Source organism: Micromys minutus (genome assembly GCF_963924665.1).
Source record: "Micromys minutus genome assembly, chromosome: 17".
Lineage (NCBI taxonomy): Eukaryota > Metazoa > Chordata > Mammalia > Rodentia > Muridae > Micromys > Micromys minutus.
Window position 1 is genome coordinate 17,745,341 of NC_137952.1, and position 18,418 is coordinate 17,763,758.

Below are 18,418 nucleotides of genomic sequence, written 5' to 3' on the forward strand. Positions count from 1 at the left end.
TTCAGCAGATTTGATTGAAGTGTACTCTTTCTTTGTAATGTAGTCATCATCTATAGCTTATCATTTCTGGAACTTTGTCTTTCCAGGACATTAACATTATCCTCCAAACACTTCTAAGTTTAATTAAGCCACGTGCCTCTTAAAATTGATGCCAGGTTTCTCACCAGTTGTACTGACAAGTATGTTCACTGTTGGTCTAGAACCGCTTGCAATTTCTGAACACTTTGCTTCATATAAAAATGTTAAAGCTGCACAAAGCCTGATACTTTTGTACTGTTTAATTCTATCTTCAGACCAAGAAGCATTCGTTACACCTTAAATAAACTTCAATTACTCTTTCTGAAACGATCCATTAATTTAGTTTGTGGCAAGAGCATACTAGTTTCTCCGTTTTTATAATTGCCCGTCTTTGTGGCTTTTCTCCAGTACATTCCCAACTGTGACTTGTTTCACTAGGACTTACTTACTTTTCTCTCCCACTTGTTTCTTTTTTTTTTTAATGTACATTTTTAAATTATTATTATTATTGGATATATTTTATTTACATTTCAAATGTTGTTTCCTTTCCCGAATTCCCCTCCATCCCGCCATCACATTGCCCTCCCCCTGCTTTTATGAGGGTGTTCACCCACCCACTCTCTTCTGCCTCCCTGCCCTGACATTCCCTTACATTTGGGCATCAAGCCTTGGCAGGACTAAAGGCTTCTCCTCCCATTGATGACAAACAAGGCCATCCTCTACTACATCAGCAGCTGGAGCCATGGGTCCATCCATGTGTACTCCTTGCATAATAGTTTAATCCCTGGAGTTCTGATTGGTTGGTATTGTTGTACTTAGGGAGTTACAAACCCCCTTCAACTCCTTCAGTTCTTTCTCTAACTCCTTCATTAAGGACCCCGTTCTTAGTTCGATGGTTGGTTGCTAGCATCCCCCTTTGTTTTTGTCATGCTCTGGCAGAGCCTCTTATATCTTATGTGGGCATCAGCAATATTGTCTGGGTTTGGTGACTATATAGTTTAGGTCCCCAGGTGGGGTAGTCTCCGGATGACCTTTTTCTTCCGGTCTCTGCTCCGAACTTTGTTTCCATACTTCCTCCTGAGAATATTTTTGTTCCCTCTTCTAACAAGGACTGAAGGATTCACACTTTGGCCATCCTTCTTGAACTTCACATAGTCTGTGAATTGTATCTTCTGTATTCTGAGCTTTTGAGCTAATGTACACTTATGACTGAGTGCATACCATGGGTGTTTTTGTTTTGTTTTGTTTTTGTGGTTGGGTTACCTTACTCAGGATGAGTGATTTTCTAGATCTACCCATTTGCCTAAAATTTCATGAACTTATTGTTTTTAATAGCTGAGTGGTATTCCATTGTGTAAATACACCACAGTTTTTATATTCATTCCTCTGTTGAAAGACATCTGGGTTCTTTCCAGCTTCTGACTATTATAAATAAGGCTGCTATAAATGTAGTGGAATATGTGCCATTGTATGTTAGAGCATCTTTACGATATATGCCCAGGAGCAGTATAGCTAGGTACTAAGCAATACTCTTTCCAATTTTCTGAAGAACCACCAGACTGATTTCCAGGGTGGTTAGAACAACATAGGAGTATTCATCTTTTTCCAAATCCTCACAAGGATCTCCTGTCATTTGAGGTTTTGATCTTAGTAACTCTGATTGGTATGAGGTGGAATTTCAGGGTTGTCTTGATTTGCATTTTTCTTATGACTGAGGACTTTGAACATATCTTTAGGTGCTTCTCAGCCATTCAGTGTTCCTCAGTTGAGAATATTTTGTTTAGCTCTGTACCCCATTTTTTTTAAATATGGTTATTTGATTCTCTGGAGTCTAACTTATTAAGTTTCTTGTACCTATTGGATATTAGCCCTCTATCAGATGTAGGATTGGTAAAGATTCTCTCCCATTCTGTTTGTTGCTATTTTGTCCTAATGACAGTGCCCTTTGCCTTATAGAAGCTTTGAAGTTTTATGAGGTCCCATTTGTCGATTCTTCATCTTAAAGCAGAAACTATTGGTGTTTTCCCCTGTGCCTATGTGTTCTAAGCTCTTCCCAACTTTCTCTTCTATTAGTTTCAGTGTACCTGAGTTTATATGAAGGTCTTTGATCCACTTGGACATGAGCTTTGTACAAGGAGATAAGAATGTATTGATTTGCATTCTTCTACATGCTGACCACCAGTTGACCAGCACCATTTGTTGAAATGTTATCTTTTTTCCACTGGAGGGGTTTAGCTCCTTTGTCAAAGATGGAGTGACCATAGATGTGTAGATTCATTTCTGGATCTTTGATTCTTTTCCATTGATCTTCCTGTCTCTGTACCAATACCATACAGCTTTCATGACTATTGCTCTATACTACAACTTGAGATCAGGGATGGTGATTCCTCCAGAAGTTCTTCTATTGTTGAGAATACTTTTTACTATCCTGGGTTTATTGTTATTCCAAATGAATTTGCAAATTGCTCTTTCTAACTATGAAAACTTGAGTTGGAGTTTTGATGGGGATTACTTTGAGTCTTTAGATTGCTTTTGGCAAGATGGACATGTTTATTTCTATATTAATCCTTCCAATTCATGAGCATGGGAGATCTTTCCATGTTCTGAAATCTACTTCAATTTCTTTCTTTAGAGACTTGTCATACAGATCACTTGATTGTTTAGAGTCCATACCAAGGTATTTTATATTATTTGGGACTATTATGATGGCTGTTGTTTTCCTAATTTCTTTCTCATCCTGTTTATCCTTTGAGTAAAGGAAGGTACTGATTTGTTTGAGTTAATTTTATATTCAGACACTTTGCTGAAGTTGTTTACCAGCTGTAGGAGTTCTCTGATGGGATTTTTGGAGTCACTTAAGTATACTATCATATCATCTGCAAATAGTGATTATTTTGTATCTATATTTATAAGGGAAATTGGTCTGAAGCTTTTTGTGTTTTGTCTTTTTGAATTTTTGTATTTTTTTTTAATAAGGGTAGTTGTAGCTTCGAAGAGCAAATTGGTTAGTGTTCCTTCTGTTTCTATTTTGTAGAATAGTTTGAAGAGTGTTGGTATTGCGTCTTCTTTGTAGGCTTGGTATAATTTCGCGCTAACTGCATCTGGTCGTGGGCTTTTTTTAATTGTGAGATGTTTAATGACTGCTTCTATTTCTTTAGGGGTCATGGGACTCTTTAGATAGTTTATCTGATTCTGATTTAACTTTGGTACCTGGTATCTGTCTAGAAAATTGTCCATTTCCTCCATATTTTTTAGTTTTGGTGAGTATAGGCTTTTGTAGTAGGGTCTGATAATCTTTTGAATTTCCTTAATCTTTTTTTCTCCCTTTTCATTTCTAATTTTGTTAATTTGAATACTGTCTCTCTGCCCTCTGGTTATTTTGGCTAAGGGTTTATCTACACTGTTGATTTTTCTCAAAGAACCAGCTCCTAGTTTTGTTGATTCTTTGTATAGTTCTTTTTCTTTCTACTTGGGTGATTTCAGCCTGAGTTTGGTTCTTCCTTGACATCTACTCTTGCATGTATTTGCTTCTTTTTGTTCTAGGACTCTCGGGTGTGCTGCCATATTCCTAGTATATGCTGTCTCTCCTGTTTCATTTGGAGGCACTCAGAACTGTGAGTTTTCCTCTTAGCACTGCGTTCATTGTGTCCCATAAATTTGAGTATGTTGTGCCTTCATTTTCATTAAATCCAAAAGAGTCTTTACTTTCTTTATTTCTTCATTGCCAAGTTATCATTGAGTGGAGAATTGTTCTGCTTCTGCATATATGTAGCCTTCCTGTTGTTTTTGTTTTTATTGGAGACCAGTTTTAGTCCATTGTGATCCTATAGGATGCCTGGGATTATTTCAATTGTCTTTTATCTGTTGTCACCTGTTTTGTGACCGATTATGTGTTCAGTTTTGGAGAAGGTACCATGAGGTGCTGTGAAGAAGGTATATTCTTTTGTTTTAGGATAAAATGTTCTAGAAGTATCTGTTAAATCCATTTGGTTCATAACTTCTGTTATTTTCACCGTGTCTCTGTTTAGTTTCTGTTTTCATGATCAGTCCATTGCTGAGAGTGGGGTGTTGAAGTCTCCCACTATTATTGTGTGAGATTCAATATGTGCTTTGACCTTTGGTAGAGTTTCTTTTAGGAATGTAGATGTCCTTGAATTTGGAGCATAGATATTCAGAATTGAGATTTCATCTTGATGGTTTTATTTACTTATTTATTTATTTGACAAGTATGAAGTGTCCTTCCTTATCTTTTTGATAACTTTTGGTTGAAAGTCAATTTTATTTGCTATTAGAATGTCTACTCCAGCTTGTTTCTTGGAACCATTTGCTTAGAAAATTGTTTCTAGCCTTTTACTCTAAGATAGTGTCTGTGTTTGTCACTGACCTGTGTTTCCTGTATGCAGCAAACTGTTGGGTCCTGTTTACATATCCAGTCTGCTAGTCTCTGTCTTTTTATTGGGGATTTGAGTCCATTGATGTTGAGAGATATTAGGGACCAATGATTGTTGTTTCCTGTTGTTTTTGTTGTTAATGGTGGGAATTATTTTTGTGTGGCTGTCTTCTTTTGGGTTAGTTGAAAGATTACCTTGCTTTGCTAGGGTGTAGATTTCCTCCTTGTGTTTGAGTTTTCCATTTATTATTCTTTGTAGGGCTGGATTTGTGAAATATAGTTATGTTAATTGAGATTTTTGCCAGATATAGTAGCCTGGGCTGGCATTTGTATTCTCTTAGGGTCTGTATGACATCTGTCCAGGATCTTCTCACTTTCGTAGTTTCTGTTGAGAAGTCTGGTGTAATTCTGATAGGTCTGCCTTTATAGATTACTTGACCTTTTTCCCTTGCTGCTTTTAATTTTTTTTTTTTTTTTTTTTTTTTTTTTTGTTTTGTGCATTTGGTGTTTTGACTATTATGTGTTGGGAGGAATTTCTTTTCTAGTCCAATCTATTTGGAGCTCTTTTAGGCTTCTTGTATGATTATGGGCATCTCTTTCATTAGGTTAGGGAAGTTTTCTTCTATACTCTTGTTGAAGATGCTTACTGGTCCTTTAAGTTGGGAATCTTTGTTCTCTTCTATGCCTATTATCTTCAAGTTGATCTTCTCATTGTGTCCCGAATTTCCTGGATGTTTCAGGCTAGGAGCTTTTTTTTTTTTTTTGCATTTTCTTAGACTGTTGTATCAATGTTTTCTATGGTATCTTTTACTTCTGAAGATACCTTCTATCTCTTACACTTTGTTAGTGATGCTGTGTCTATGGCTCCTGATCTCTAGCCTAGGTTTTCTAACTCCAGGATTGTCTCCCTTATTGTTTCTGTTTATTGTTATGTCTCTATTGTTTCTGATTTCATTTTATGATCCAAGATGGTTCTGTTTAATTCCTTCACCTGTTTTGTTGATTATTGTGTTTCCTCTTTAAGGACTTCTACCTGTTTACCTGTGTTGTCCTGTATTTCTTTAAGGGAATTATTTGTGACTTTCATAAAGTCCTCTGGCATCATCATGAGTTATGATTTTAAATCAGAATCTTGTGTTTCCAGTGTGTTGGGGTATCCAGGACTTGCTGTGGTCTGGAGTACTCAATTCTAATGATGTCAAGTGACCTTGGTTTCTGTTGCTTAGGCTTTTTGACTTCACAATTGCCATCTGCTTATCTCTGGTGTTTGCTGATCTTGCTGATACTGACATTAGCTTGACCCTCCTTTAAGCCCGTGTGACAGCACTGCTGGGGTCCAGCTCTCTCCTAGCAGGGTCTAGGTAGAGAGAGCTGTGGCACGGGGTTAGCACAGGGTACAGACAGAAACCGGAAGCATCCTGTTTCGAACTGTTTCTTCATTCCTGTGTTCTGAAGGCTCAGGACAGTTCCCTCAGAGCAGCATTCGTGACCTTACCTGTGCTCTCGGGTATGTCAGCACTTGTTTGAGACCAGCTCTCTCCCAGTTGGTCTCAGTGCAGGGCTCTGGCACCAGGTCAGTTCCAGGCGCAAGCAGAAACTGGAAGGATCCTCTCACAGACTGCTCCTCGGATCCTGTGTCTTCAGTGTTCTGGGTGGGTTCCTCTTGGGCCAGGAATTTGAGCAGCGAGAATGGCCTTCCCTGTGCTCTGAGATGTGTCAGTGCTCCTCCTGTGAGACTAGCTCTGTCCCAGTGGGGTCTGGGCACAGAGTGCTCTGGGACCAGGTCAGCTCCAAGTGTAGGCAGAAACTGGAAGAATCCTCAAATTAATAATTCTTAATGATATGAAGCAAACTGTCTTTGTGTGAAGTGACCATATCCTCACCATGTTGCAACTTCAGAGCTGGCCTGACCTTCACTTACAGTACCCAGCAGTAACAGTAAGAGCACACAGCCCAAATGACTTAAGCCTGCTTAACTACAAGGGAACCTGGAAAGTGAATCCACCTACTTCATTCCTGATCAAGAACAAAATGGTGTTTATTGGTCGGAACTACTGATTCTTACTAGTATCCAGATGCTTTTTTGGTTTTTTTGTTTTGTTTTTTTCCTTTCATTAAACTTACTACAGATTTTTTTTTCTCCCCTTTGCTTATAAAAGAATAAAGGGCCTCTGTTGATACTGTTTGTTTTGTTTCTCTCTGGCTTTATATATTTAGCTGTCTTAAGGCTTTCATAAGCTAAAGTAAAACACCAGCTTAATTCATTCTAAAAACTATTTTATCAGTTATTAATATACGAGAATCAGATTACTGAATATGGCTATTAAGTGTTTGCACTTGTAGCTGGATTTCTTCATTTGAAGTAATGTATGACTTCTATGTGCACTGGATAGAATTGTGGAAATAAATAATGTGCCAGAAACAACATTTAAAGAATAATTTTATAAACCACCTTTGTGGAGTTCATTCAGCTTAACAAGTGTGTCTGTTTTGCTTCATGTTATTTGCTAAAGCACAAGAACCCACTGCCTGCTTTGGTGGAGGCATTGGAGCCATACCGTGCTGGACGGATGTGTATGGATATCATATTCTGATTGCAAATAAGGGGGTAGATGTTTCTACTTGGGATTATGTGGGAGGCACAAGATAGCATTAGTTCTAAGTAGGACCAGGTAATATCCATGAGATTTAAAGTTAGTTACTATTTAGGATATCTAGTTAGAACTAACCACGGGAATAGATTTAGTAATACTGTGTTTATAAAATGAGTATTAATCTTAACCCTTTCATTAAAAATTCAGTATTTGCATATGGTGCCACTGGATCTGGGAAGACCCACACAATGCTTGGATCAGCTGCTGACCCCGGGGTCATGTACCTCACAATGCTGGAGCTTTTCAAATGCATGGATGAGGTTAAAGACGAGAAGGAGTGCAGTACTGCAGTATCTTATCTGGAGGTGAGTCGGCACTGTCCTTGACATTAATCACTGTCTTAGAAAACTCAGCTTCAAGGGTCCATTACAGTTCCTTCTCATGCACCTCACTCCTTCAAATTCTTCAAATTCCTTCAAATTCTAGAGACATCACAAAATATTATATAGAAAGAACTTTCAGATAGCCTTTCTTAAGATGCTTAGATGTAAACATTTGCATCTGTTATTCACTGTCTCCATTCTATGTACACTTATTCCTCATAACTATTTGTTATAAATTTGTTGAACCCTGAAATTTTTAAGCAATCACTAAATATTTATCAAAATCAGAAAATTAACAGTGATTATCACTGTCTAATCTATGAACCTTAATGCGATTTTGCTAGTTATATTATTACTGTCTTTTCCTGAAAGCATTCCATTCCATAAATTCCATTCACTTGCATGCTTTTGGCCTCTTTTAATGAGCAGTCTCAGTTTTTTTTATGTCTTGAGATACTGCCATAAAATCCTGTTTGTTTTGTCTCTATTAGACTTGGTTCAAGTGCAGGGAGACACTGCACAGGAATAGTACTAAACATGTAATGCTTCATATCAAGTCAGTTATATATTTACTTAGTCCCAATATTGGCAATGTCAACGTCTATAAGTTTCATTGCGCAGGAATTTGCAGGGTTTGCTGATACTTCTTAATTACTTTTAATGTGTGTGTAAGTGCAGGTATTGGAGTGGAGGTCCAAAGACACCTTGCAGGAGTTGGTTCTATCCTAAGACCTTGTTAAAAAAGGATGTTTCTTATTTCGTCAGCACTGCAGACACCTGCTTCCTATCTCCCCTTAGGAGTGCTGGTAGGGTACATGCACAGGAGTGCATAGGTACTTTTTATTATTCGATTTTCAGGCAATATACTTTATATTTCATATCCCACAACTCCTCCCAGATTTTTTCCTCTCCATATCCACCATTTTCTTTAAAAAAGAAAAAAGCCACTAAAAACATGGAGTACTAATTATTCCTGAGCAGAGGTCTGCTCTAAAGAGTAGTTGGTATACCCAGTTCACGCCATTGAAGAAAACTGACTTGCCTTTCTCAAAGCTACCATTTGTGGATAGTTTCTCGTGTGCGGGTGAGCCTTTGTGTTCACTTTCTCATCTAAATACTGAGATTTTTGTCTGCCTTGAGCTAATACAGGTCTTCCGAATACTGTCACAGTCTCTGAATTCATATGTTCATTTGTCCTGTTTGTCTACAAAATGCAGTTTCCTCCACTTCTGGTTCTTACAGTCATTCCACCCCTCTTCCCTGAACCTTGAGGGAAGTGAGATTAAGACATCCTATTTAGAGCTCTGCAGGATCCAACTCACGTCATTAAGCTTTCTTGGTCTGTATGTTGTTCCATTTCAAACACTTCTTGGGACATCTAGGGTTGCATTGAACTCATGATATTCCTGCCTCATCTTTCTTTATGTTGGGATTATAGAAGTATGTGAGCAAACTCACATTTGTGATCATGTTTGTGTGCTCAAATTCTGAATATCTAGTAAGCCAATATCTGTGCTGCCTCTTTTACAGAGTAAACGCTTCTTTCAAGTGTTGATTTATAACCATGGACAAATACTCGGGGTCTTAGTCCTTCTACAATCACTATTGTATGTTAGCCTGGAATTGAAAGATTAATGATATAAGTATATACTTCTAACTGGACTTTGACTAATTTAACATTTAGTCTCTAAAATTGGTATATTTTGCAGAAATAAGAAAGCTGGCTTATCTTCATTTTGTTAGAGTTACCAAGTTAGAAATTAGTGGGTGAGAATATAATTCCAACTAAAATTTTCAATTGTAAGGTGATCAGAATCTAATCAACACTTTGTGTGTCAGATAATCAGTGATTTTGATATCACTGTTACTGTGGTTATTTTATTTTTTTCTTTTCTTTCTCCCCCCAACCCCCAGGTATATAATGAACAGATCCGGGACCTCTTGGTAAACTCAGGGCCCCTTGCTGTCCGGGAAGATGCCCAAAAAGGAGTGGTTGTTCAGGGTCTCACTCTACACCAGGTATGTTTATGCATATCTCTTTCTGTTCGGGGGCAAGCCTGCAGGTTCCACTTTTACCGGCTGGTAGTTTGACTCTACTGTGTTTGAAAAAGAAGTAAACTAATCAAAATTACGACTAAAGTGAATTACAAAGGATTGAAGACCTGAGTGGCTGTCCGGGGACACAAAGATGCTAGTAGAATAAGGATGAGAGCTGGGGAGAGCCTCATTTACTGCCTCTTATTGGATATTCGTGTTACAATGTTCTCATGAAACAGTGGGGGAAGAGTTTTCCCTTCAACTCTGACTGAAAATGTTCTTTTCTATTTGAACTCTTAGCCTAAATCTTCTGAGGAAATACTACAGCTACTAGACAGCGGAAACAGAAACAGGACACAGCATCCCACGGACCTGAATGCTGTGTCTTCTCGCTCTCACGCTGTTTTCCAGGTAAAACGGGCCTTTGCTTTAGACCATGACTGTCCAGTTGGCATTTAACTAAAACCAAGCTCATGAAGAGCTTTCAAATGTGGCAATAAAATCTCATAGACATTTCTGTTCTTTGGGACTTCTATTAATTTGCAACTTTGTTTACTGTTTTACCTTTTTTTTAAGACATAATCTCATTAAGATGACCAGGTTGGCTCTGGGGCCATTAAGTAGCAATGGCCAAGCCTGATTTTTGTATTTGTTCCTATTACCCCAGCCTCCTAAGTACTTGGGACCACAAGCACTATTACGCTTTGCCTACTCAAGCCAAGGCCATTAGTGTGCAGAGGATCAAGTTGCCATCCCAGCCAAATTTGCTCTTAAAAGTACTTCAACATCAAGAATATTTAAAATTGAGATGATGCATGTCACATGCATGGGTTTTGCTTTCGTGACTTGGAGGCCGTTTCTTGAACATAGAGAATATATCAAATAGGGATGCTGAAGTAGTAATAGAAGATACTAAACATGTAATCAACTGCATTGCTTAATGTTTCAGGTGACTCAGTACAGTACTGGAAAAAATGTCCACAAAGATCAAAACACAGATACTTGTATGCACTATTGCTTGTAGTTTCTGCTCTTATTTATATCCAAATGGTTATTTATGTAGAGCTGTATTTTAAATTGTACTGTATGAAATTCATTTATTTTTCAACTTAAAAAAAAAAGACTCATCTGTATGTCTTACGCAGTATGTGTTTAGTCGTGCGTATGCCGTAGCACAGTGCGCTGGGGAGTCAGTACTCTCCTCCCAACGCCGTTGCTCAGGGACTCTTAACTCAGTCTCTAAGCTTTGCAGTAAGTTCTTTGACCGTGTCACTAGCCTGTGAAATCCGTCTTACCAAAGAGCAGTTGTTACAGTTGAAAGCATTCATACCTAAGGTAGCTAAATCACTCAGGTAGTATTCATTCGTAGTTTCATCTTTTCTCTCCCACTGACATTTTCTTCATCCATAGTTTTCAGAGAAATGTTTATGGCGGTGAGATTTCTTTCCCTGCAGTGTAGTAGATCTTGCCTTATGTCTTTATCTCTCTTCCACCTATCATGTTAAAGTCTACAAAGCAGCTGAAGATGGCTACATAAGGAGCCCGGGAGGTAGCTGAGTTGGTGAAATGCTTCCCTAATATACACGAAGCACTAATTTCAGTCTTCAGCACATTTATACTGGGCACAGTAGCTAAAACCTATAAATTTGGTTGGTGTTTCAGAGGTACAGGTTCTGAATTTTAAGGTCATCCTTGACTAGTAAGCTTATGGCCACATGACCACCTGTCTCAAAAAAGAAAACAAACAAAAAAAGGAAACAAAACAGCTAGTTGAATAGATTATACTTTCATGGGCAGGTGAAATTCTTGAAATGATCAAATTATTAATGAACAGTTTATTTTCGTAGGTAGGGCTGGAAGTTTGGGGCCAGTAGTGGGGCACACATCGAGGAAGGGGAGGATGTTACATACCTTATAACCCGGATAGAAAAATAGATAGAAGTGGTGAAAAGCTGGGACCTTATTCTTTCCTTGAAAGAAATACCACCCATGAGCCAAAGACCTCCCACTTGTTTTTCTCTTTGTTCTTCGTGGAGAATATGAGACAAGGGTCTTAGCATATCATATGTCTAGGTTCTTCAAACTTATGGACTCAGTGTGATCCATCACCAATAGCCCAAAACACACACACACACACACACACACACACACACACACACACACACACACACACACACACACACACCCTTGCCTGATAGTAGCTTATACTTTACATAGACGTATTGGGTTTTCCTCTGGAACTACCAAGGCACTGAGGTGGAAAGACAATTAGCACATGGGCCTTTGGGACACCCTTTAGTATCAAAACTCATATATACAAGTCTTCATTTTAATATGTTTTTCAACTTTAGTAATTCTACCGCTGATAATATCAGATAGATAATATGTTATTTGTTGCTTTTTAAAAGAATGACTTTGTCTTCATGTATATATTTTGAAAGTAAAGTGTTTCCTTCAATCTTATTAAAATTTTATTCTTCTTTTCTCCTGTTTTATAATTTAAGATTTATTTACGACAACAGGACAAAACAGCAAGCATCAACCAAAATGTCCATATAGCCAAAATGTCACTCATCGACCTCGCAGGATCTGAGCGGGCCAGTATTTCTGGTACTAAAGGAACACGATTTATAGAAGGCACAAATATTAACAAATCTCTTTTAGCTCTTGGGAATGTCATCAATGCCTTAGCAGATACAAAGGTAGGTACCATATGCTTACTTATTATGTAACATGATAACTATGCAACATGTTGTAGATAAAAATGACAGACTTCAGTGACCCTGAACTACCAAATAATGCTGCATGGTTGTTAGTTTGTGTTTGTTGTTTCATAGGAGACTATTTGTGTATATGCATTTTTGTGGTGCTTTGGATTGAACCCAATACCTCACTTGTGCTAGAAAAGTATTCTATTCCTGTTTTTTTGAGACAGGATCGTCTGAAGTGTAATTATAAAATAGAATGTTTCCTAAAGCTTTGAGGCATTTAAAACTCTTTTTCATGCCCTGTATACCAGAAGTACTTACTAGCATACAGTATGTTTAACAGTGTATTAAGTTGTTTTTAAAGTCTGATAATTGAAGCTAAAACAGACTTAAAAGCTTTAGGAAAATTACTGTTGATGGTATTATTTTAATTTAGAACAATATATTTTAAAATGAAGACTTTATTAAGAGGGCAAATTGACGGAAATTACATGACCATTGAAACATAACATGCATTTAATTTTATATGTATATAATAAATAATAAATCTCATTCATCTAGAAATAGATTCCCGAAATGTATTCCAAATCCTTGTACGGTTTTGTTACATACCGTACTTTGTTAACACTCACTTTGGAAAAATAAACACATTTCATTTTTTTTTCTCTTTAGAAAGAAAAAACAAGAGGCTTTAGATTCAGGGTTAAAAATTCAAACATGCACGTAATATATTGTTAATGTATAAAGTCAGTTCAGCTTCTGGGAGTTTGGGTGTGTTTGTTTCATCAGTGTTGTTTTTGGTTGTTTGGAATGTTTTATATTGTTTGGAAAATACAATCTTGCTTTGCCTCCCTAGCTACCCCCCAGGCAGCCTGGATTAGGCACATGTTGTGAAACCACCTTTGTTGTGTCATCCTTTCAAACACACTTACCATGTCACCTATAACAAACCAACCTGATAGTTGTTTTGTTGTGAAGTTTGTACATAGAGATGTCAGTTTTAGAATTCAGTTTCCTGATGTGCACATGTGCATGCGCGTTGAGGTCAGAGGACACTTCCTAAAGTGAGTTCTCCATTCTGCCATGTGAACTCTAAGAACTGTTACTGAGGGCTTGGGGGCGGCCGCCTTGCCTTGCCTGGTAAGCTGTGCTGTCCTCTGTAGCTGGGACGTTCAGATACTCCCTGGGAAGTAAAGGTGAGTTCACATCACGGCAGATACCTGTCCTATAACTGGGCATTGTGAGCATTCTTCTAGTGAAATAGTACTTTTTATTTATATGTGGAAATGGAATAAGTAATCTTTTGTTCTTTCAGAGAAGAAATCAGCATATTCCTTACAGAAATAGTAAGCTTACTCGCTTGCTGAAGGATTCTCTTGGAGGAAACTGTCAGACTATAATGATAGCTGCTGTTAGTCCTTCCTCTTTATTCTACGACGACACATACAACACTCTTAAGTATGCGAATCGTGCAAAAGACATTAAGTCTTCTGTAAGTGCATTTACTTGGACATTGTTGTGAGAATATTGGGTACATGTTATTTTTACAACTCTAATTAAAGTCTTTGTTATGGTTGAGTTTCTGTTAAGGAATTTGCCAGTTCAGGTTAGAAATGTCCTACCTAGCTACTGACCTCTAACTTAGTCACTTTCTGCATCTTGATCACTTCTGCACTGAGTATTGTTATTCATTCTTAGGATTGCTGGAGAACTTTAGTGCCTTCTTTTTCTTCACTTCTTGGCACATGATGGTTGAGTAGCATGAGGGAATTAATCAGCCAAGGATTTAATGTATAATAAATATTTACAGGTGACAATACAGTTTATCTGAGCACCAACAAATAAAACCTACCGCAGTTTATAACATTATTTACATGAATTGTATAACATCATAATAAATTTCCACATGCATAATTTTGTGTCAGATCAAGGAGATATATCTGATTATGAATGGCTGGAAAAATATTTTTTACCATAACTGGATACTTTACGATCCTGGTGAAAATATAACTATTTTAAAATTACAGAACCTCATAGAAGGGACCTCAGTTAAGTTGGCATGATGTCTCATCAGCCTCTTTCTTTCCCCCTTTGAGAGTCTGGAGATGAACAGTGTGTCACCATGTGAGAAATGTCCATATACTATTTATATAAAAGGTCAAACTATATAAGTGTACAAAGATTTGTCACACAATTTTCATGTCCTTACTCTGACCCATTGTGAAGGTTTCTAGTTTTGTTTTTTTATGCTAAATTTTACAACAATATGGGCTAAATCTTAAAAACTTTTAAGTACTTGATTCTAACTCACTTAAATAAGTAATGTTCAGTATCTTACAAACTAACTGTATGTCTAATTTTTCCTGACTATTCTATTAAAGTGCCAATGGGGTCATACTGTTGTAGAAAATATAAAAAATAATGAGAAACTACTATGAATACAAACATAAAACAGAATTCTGAATTTCTTAAAGGAAAAAATAGACAGCTTATATTATATGGTAGATAAATGCTTAGAGTGTTTGTTTTTTCAGTAAGCCAACTTATTTATGATTTCATCTGTTCGCTCAACATACTACTCTCTGCTTCTAGATTTTAAATATGGTTGTAATTAACCATGATACATACTTATAGTTGTAAAAAAGTGAAATTTGGTGGAACCAAGTTAATGAGATATAATGCCACTTTATGTTATATTTAACTATGATTTTAATCATAATTTCTGTTTTTCAGCAGTTAAAGAGCAATGTTCTCAATCTCAACAGTCACATGTCTCAGTATGTAAAGATCTGCAATATGCAGAAAGCAGAGGTATGTCTACATAATTGTCTAGTTTTTTATTTTAGGAATGTTTCCTTCCTTATTGTCCCAAAACTTGATGTATTTCCTGTTAGAGTGGAAATCTGGTTTGATTATTACAATTTTATCATCATTATTATTTTTAATTGAGCTTTTGCTATGACCATTTAAGGTGGAGAAAATAATTTGACTTGTAATTTAATTAGTGTTTTTTGTGCTAGATTTTAATGTTGAAAGAAAAACTTAAGGCCTATGAAGAACAAAGAGCTCTGGCTGACAGAAATGACTGTGCTAAATTAGTGGATTCAAACACAGAAGACAAAGAAATTGAAAGGTAAAGCTGTTAAATCTTATGTGAGAAATGTGTAGTTGTAAAGTATCGCTTTACGTTTTATTAATCATCACATTTTGATATATATCATCTCCATGTATTTGTATACTCAATTGAATTCAGAAAATAATGTCCACATGATACTTTGGAAATCAGCTCTTTTGATTATACAGATAAGAAAACCAGGAAAATAACTAGTTAATCTTATCTGGTAAGTTAGTTTATTTTGAGCTGTGCTTTCTTGCCATTAGTATGTATATAGTTTTATGAAAATCTGTTCTGTTTTTATTGATTCTACTTAGAGTTATTAGCCCACTTACTAATTTGAGGTTATTATCTGAGTGAGTTCTACAATGATGTCGAATGATAGATTAATATTTCCTGCCCAAAGTGTCAAGGTTTGTATTTCTTGCTCTGATGTATTTATGGGTCAACTTGAAAACTTGTCATAATTGGTTGAGGAAAAAAAAGTGTGTTTTTGAAAACTGTGTTACTGTATTTTGGATTTCTTCATAAACTTTATTTGTGGCTTTTTCGATTCTGTTGAATTTTAGAAGTGTTCATTTGACTTGATCACTACAACAGTCCTCTTCTGTAGAGTTAGAAGAGATGTGGTATTCCTTAGCTGCAGAATGTTGTAAGAAATCTCAAATTTAAATTATAGTCACTGTGTGTGTGTCTGTGTGTGCATGCGTGCACTTGCACCCACCCTCACGTTGATCGGAACGGTAGATGTTAGGAGATATCTTTCTGGGGTCAGTTCTTGCCTTCTTTGCATTGTGAGTTTCCAAGATTGAAGTGAGGTTGTGAGATTTGTACAGCAAGCATTTTTACCCCCTGGGACATCTGGGTAGGTCAGAACTATCCGGCTTTGTTCTGTATTCTCACAAATATCACATTTAATAAACAATTATTTCTGTCAATGACAGAAAGTTTCTCTGTATGTTGTTAAAGTGCAAGGGCACTAAGCATGCCATCTTCACATATGTTGGAATTCTTTAATCTTCCGAATTAACCATTACAGTACTAAATTGTTATTTTATTTGGAATATAATTTTAATTCCCCAGAATTTTTTATCTTAAAACATACATAAGTTTTTCCTTGTTTCTCATTTCTATCAAAGAAAACTTTTACTATGATGTAATAATTTTTAGTTAAACTTGAATAGTAACACTAATATAATACAAGATTCTTGGAAATTAAACTACCGGTGTTTCAAAGTTAGAGGGATTACTCTTATAAATTTGGCAACATTAACAAAGTGTAATTTGTCAAAATAGTAGCCCATCACTGTAGTCCCAGCTACTTGGGATTCTGTAGTCAGAAGGATTAGTTTCAAGTCCAGCCACACACTTGTCCACACACACACACACACACACACACAAACACACACATACTCTCCCTCCTTCCTCCACCTGTTTTAGGTTCTTAATTTATTGTGTGTCTGTATGAGCATATGTATTTGCACATGGGTTGGATCTCTCTGGAGCACAGACAGTTGTGATCTGTCCAACATGAGTGCTAGGAACCAAATTCAAATACTTGAGCCATGAAGTGATCAATTATTTACGTATAAAGTTGCGCATCCTTTAACGCTTTGCCATTTTTTTCCTCAGAAGAAAGTATCTATGATGCTCCTTTTATCAGTTCCCTTGTTACATTGTGCTTTTTTAGTACTATGAATTAACAAAATTGTGCTTCCCAAAAACTTCAATAACATGTTTTGTGCGTTTTCAAAAAATAATGGAAAAAATATGAAGTATTTTCTGACTCTGTAGTATTTGTAAAACTAGAATACGAAGGGAAGAAAATACAGTTATTTTTATTTTATGAACAACAGATCTAAAAATCTACTGTGATTATGCCAAGGAAGTAGTAAAATCTAATTCATTGTATCTCACCTAAAAACATTAGTACAAAATCTTGTTTTGTAGTTAATTTAAACATTTTAAATGACTAGAAAGTAGTTACTATTGAGCCCCATGTGACTTATTTCTGTTTTATGTATGGTCATTTTTTTAAGACATTACCTAGAAATCCTTGATAGTGATTAACTTCTTCTATAAACACTAAACACCATGTAAAATATTTAGACCAAAAAATTACAAATTTGACAGTATTGAACTCTGTCCTTGAATCAAAAAGTTGCAAAACCTAAAATATTTTCTTGGTATAATCTAAAGATAACATATCAGTTCATTTACTGGCACTGGCATTGGTGTAATACATTACCAGGCATTAATAGTGTCTGCGTGTGCTTCCTATGGCATAGTCATCAGCTCAACAAAACTACAGTAAGTCAATGGACTGTAGCTTAATGAGCCCCATTTAGAGCTAATGATGTGTGTTGACAGTACCTTTGCCACAGGTCCTTACAAATACATCCAAAATTCTGCCCAAGGAACATTCATTTTCAAATATATAGACTTGATTTTATTTTAAAGGCTTTGTAATTAATTTTCTTTAGATAATTTTGTGGGGGTGGTATTATTTATAAGACTAAAATAATGGTTTTGACCAATGTTTGTTCTGAAAGGACAAAAATTTTTCATAGGATTTAATTAGTTTTGAATTATTGGGTCCTTGACATCTAATAAACTTCACAAATTTGATTCTTCAGTCTGCTTTTTGGAGAAGGAAATTGCAGCCACTTTTCCGGGCTTGCCACATTGTCAACATGGATGTTTTGGGACCTGCCTGTGTCAGTTGACTCTCTGCCAAACTGTAGGGGGTACCTTGCCTTATGGTCTATTTTTACTATAATAATCATTGAGGCTAAAACTGTTTCTCTCATTTTCCCTAGGGGGCCATGGAGATGCCATATGATAATGCCTCCTGTTGCCTTTCCCTTCACAGTCAGCCAACACCAAACAGTATGTGATGCTGTGGTGCTGCTGGGGCCGTGAGAATGGCCATAGTACAGATCCAGGCTATCATCCTGTTCACTTTAGCTAAGCAGTTAGACTACATATGACAAAATGCATATTAATAATATCAGAGGTCTTGTGACACCTAAATATTTACATAATAATAGAAATAAAGTTGATAACTCTCATCTAAACATTTTGTGGTGGGAGAAAGTTGTTCTGACCTATTTAGTGTTTATTATTGAGGATAATCTGAGTAATACCTATTATTTAAGTAAGATATATGATAC

At 36.5% G+C, this 18,418-nt stretch overlaps 1 protein-coding gene across 2 annotated transcripts in view; it reads left to right on the forward strand.

Annotated features, from left to right (window-relative positions):
- The window catches only part of KIF18A (kinesin family member 18A), a gene marked incomplete at both ends in the record, with an annotated part of 53,415 nt that overhangs the window by 459 nt on the left and 34,538 nt on the right, over positions 1 to 18,418 (forward strand). For both annotated transcript variants that reach the window (XM_080931425.1, XM_080931426.1), the window contains 7 exons: positions 7,210 to 7,367; positions 9,300 to 9,404; positions 9,723 to 9,833; positions 11,927 to 12,124; positions 13,446 to 13,622; positions 14,867 to 14,941; positions 15,151 to 15,263. In XM_080931425.1, the coding sequence (XP_080787551.1) occupies positions 7,210 to 7,367; positions 9,300 to 9,404; positions 9,723 to 9,833; positions 11,927 to 12,124; positions 13,446 to 13,622; positions 14,867 to 14,941; positions 15,151 to 15,263 (937 nt within the window). The remainder of the gene's footprint in view (positions 1 to 7,209; positions 7,368 to 9,299; positions 9,405 to 9,722; positions 9,834 to 11,926; positions 12,125 to 13,445; positions 13,623 to 14,866; positions 14,942 to 15,150; positions 15,264 to 18,418) is intronic.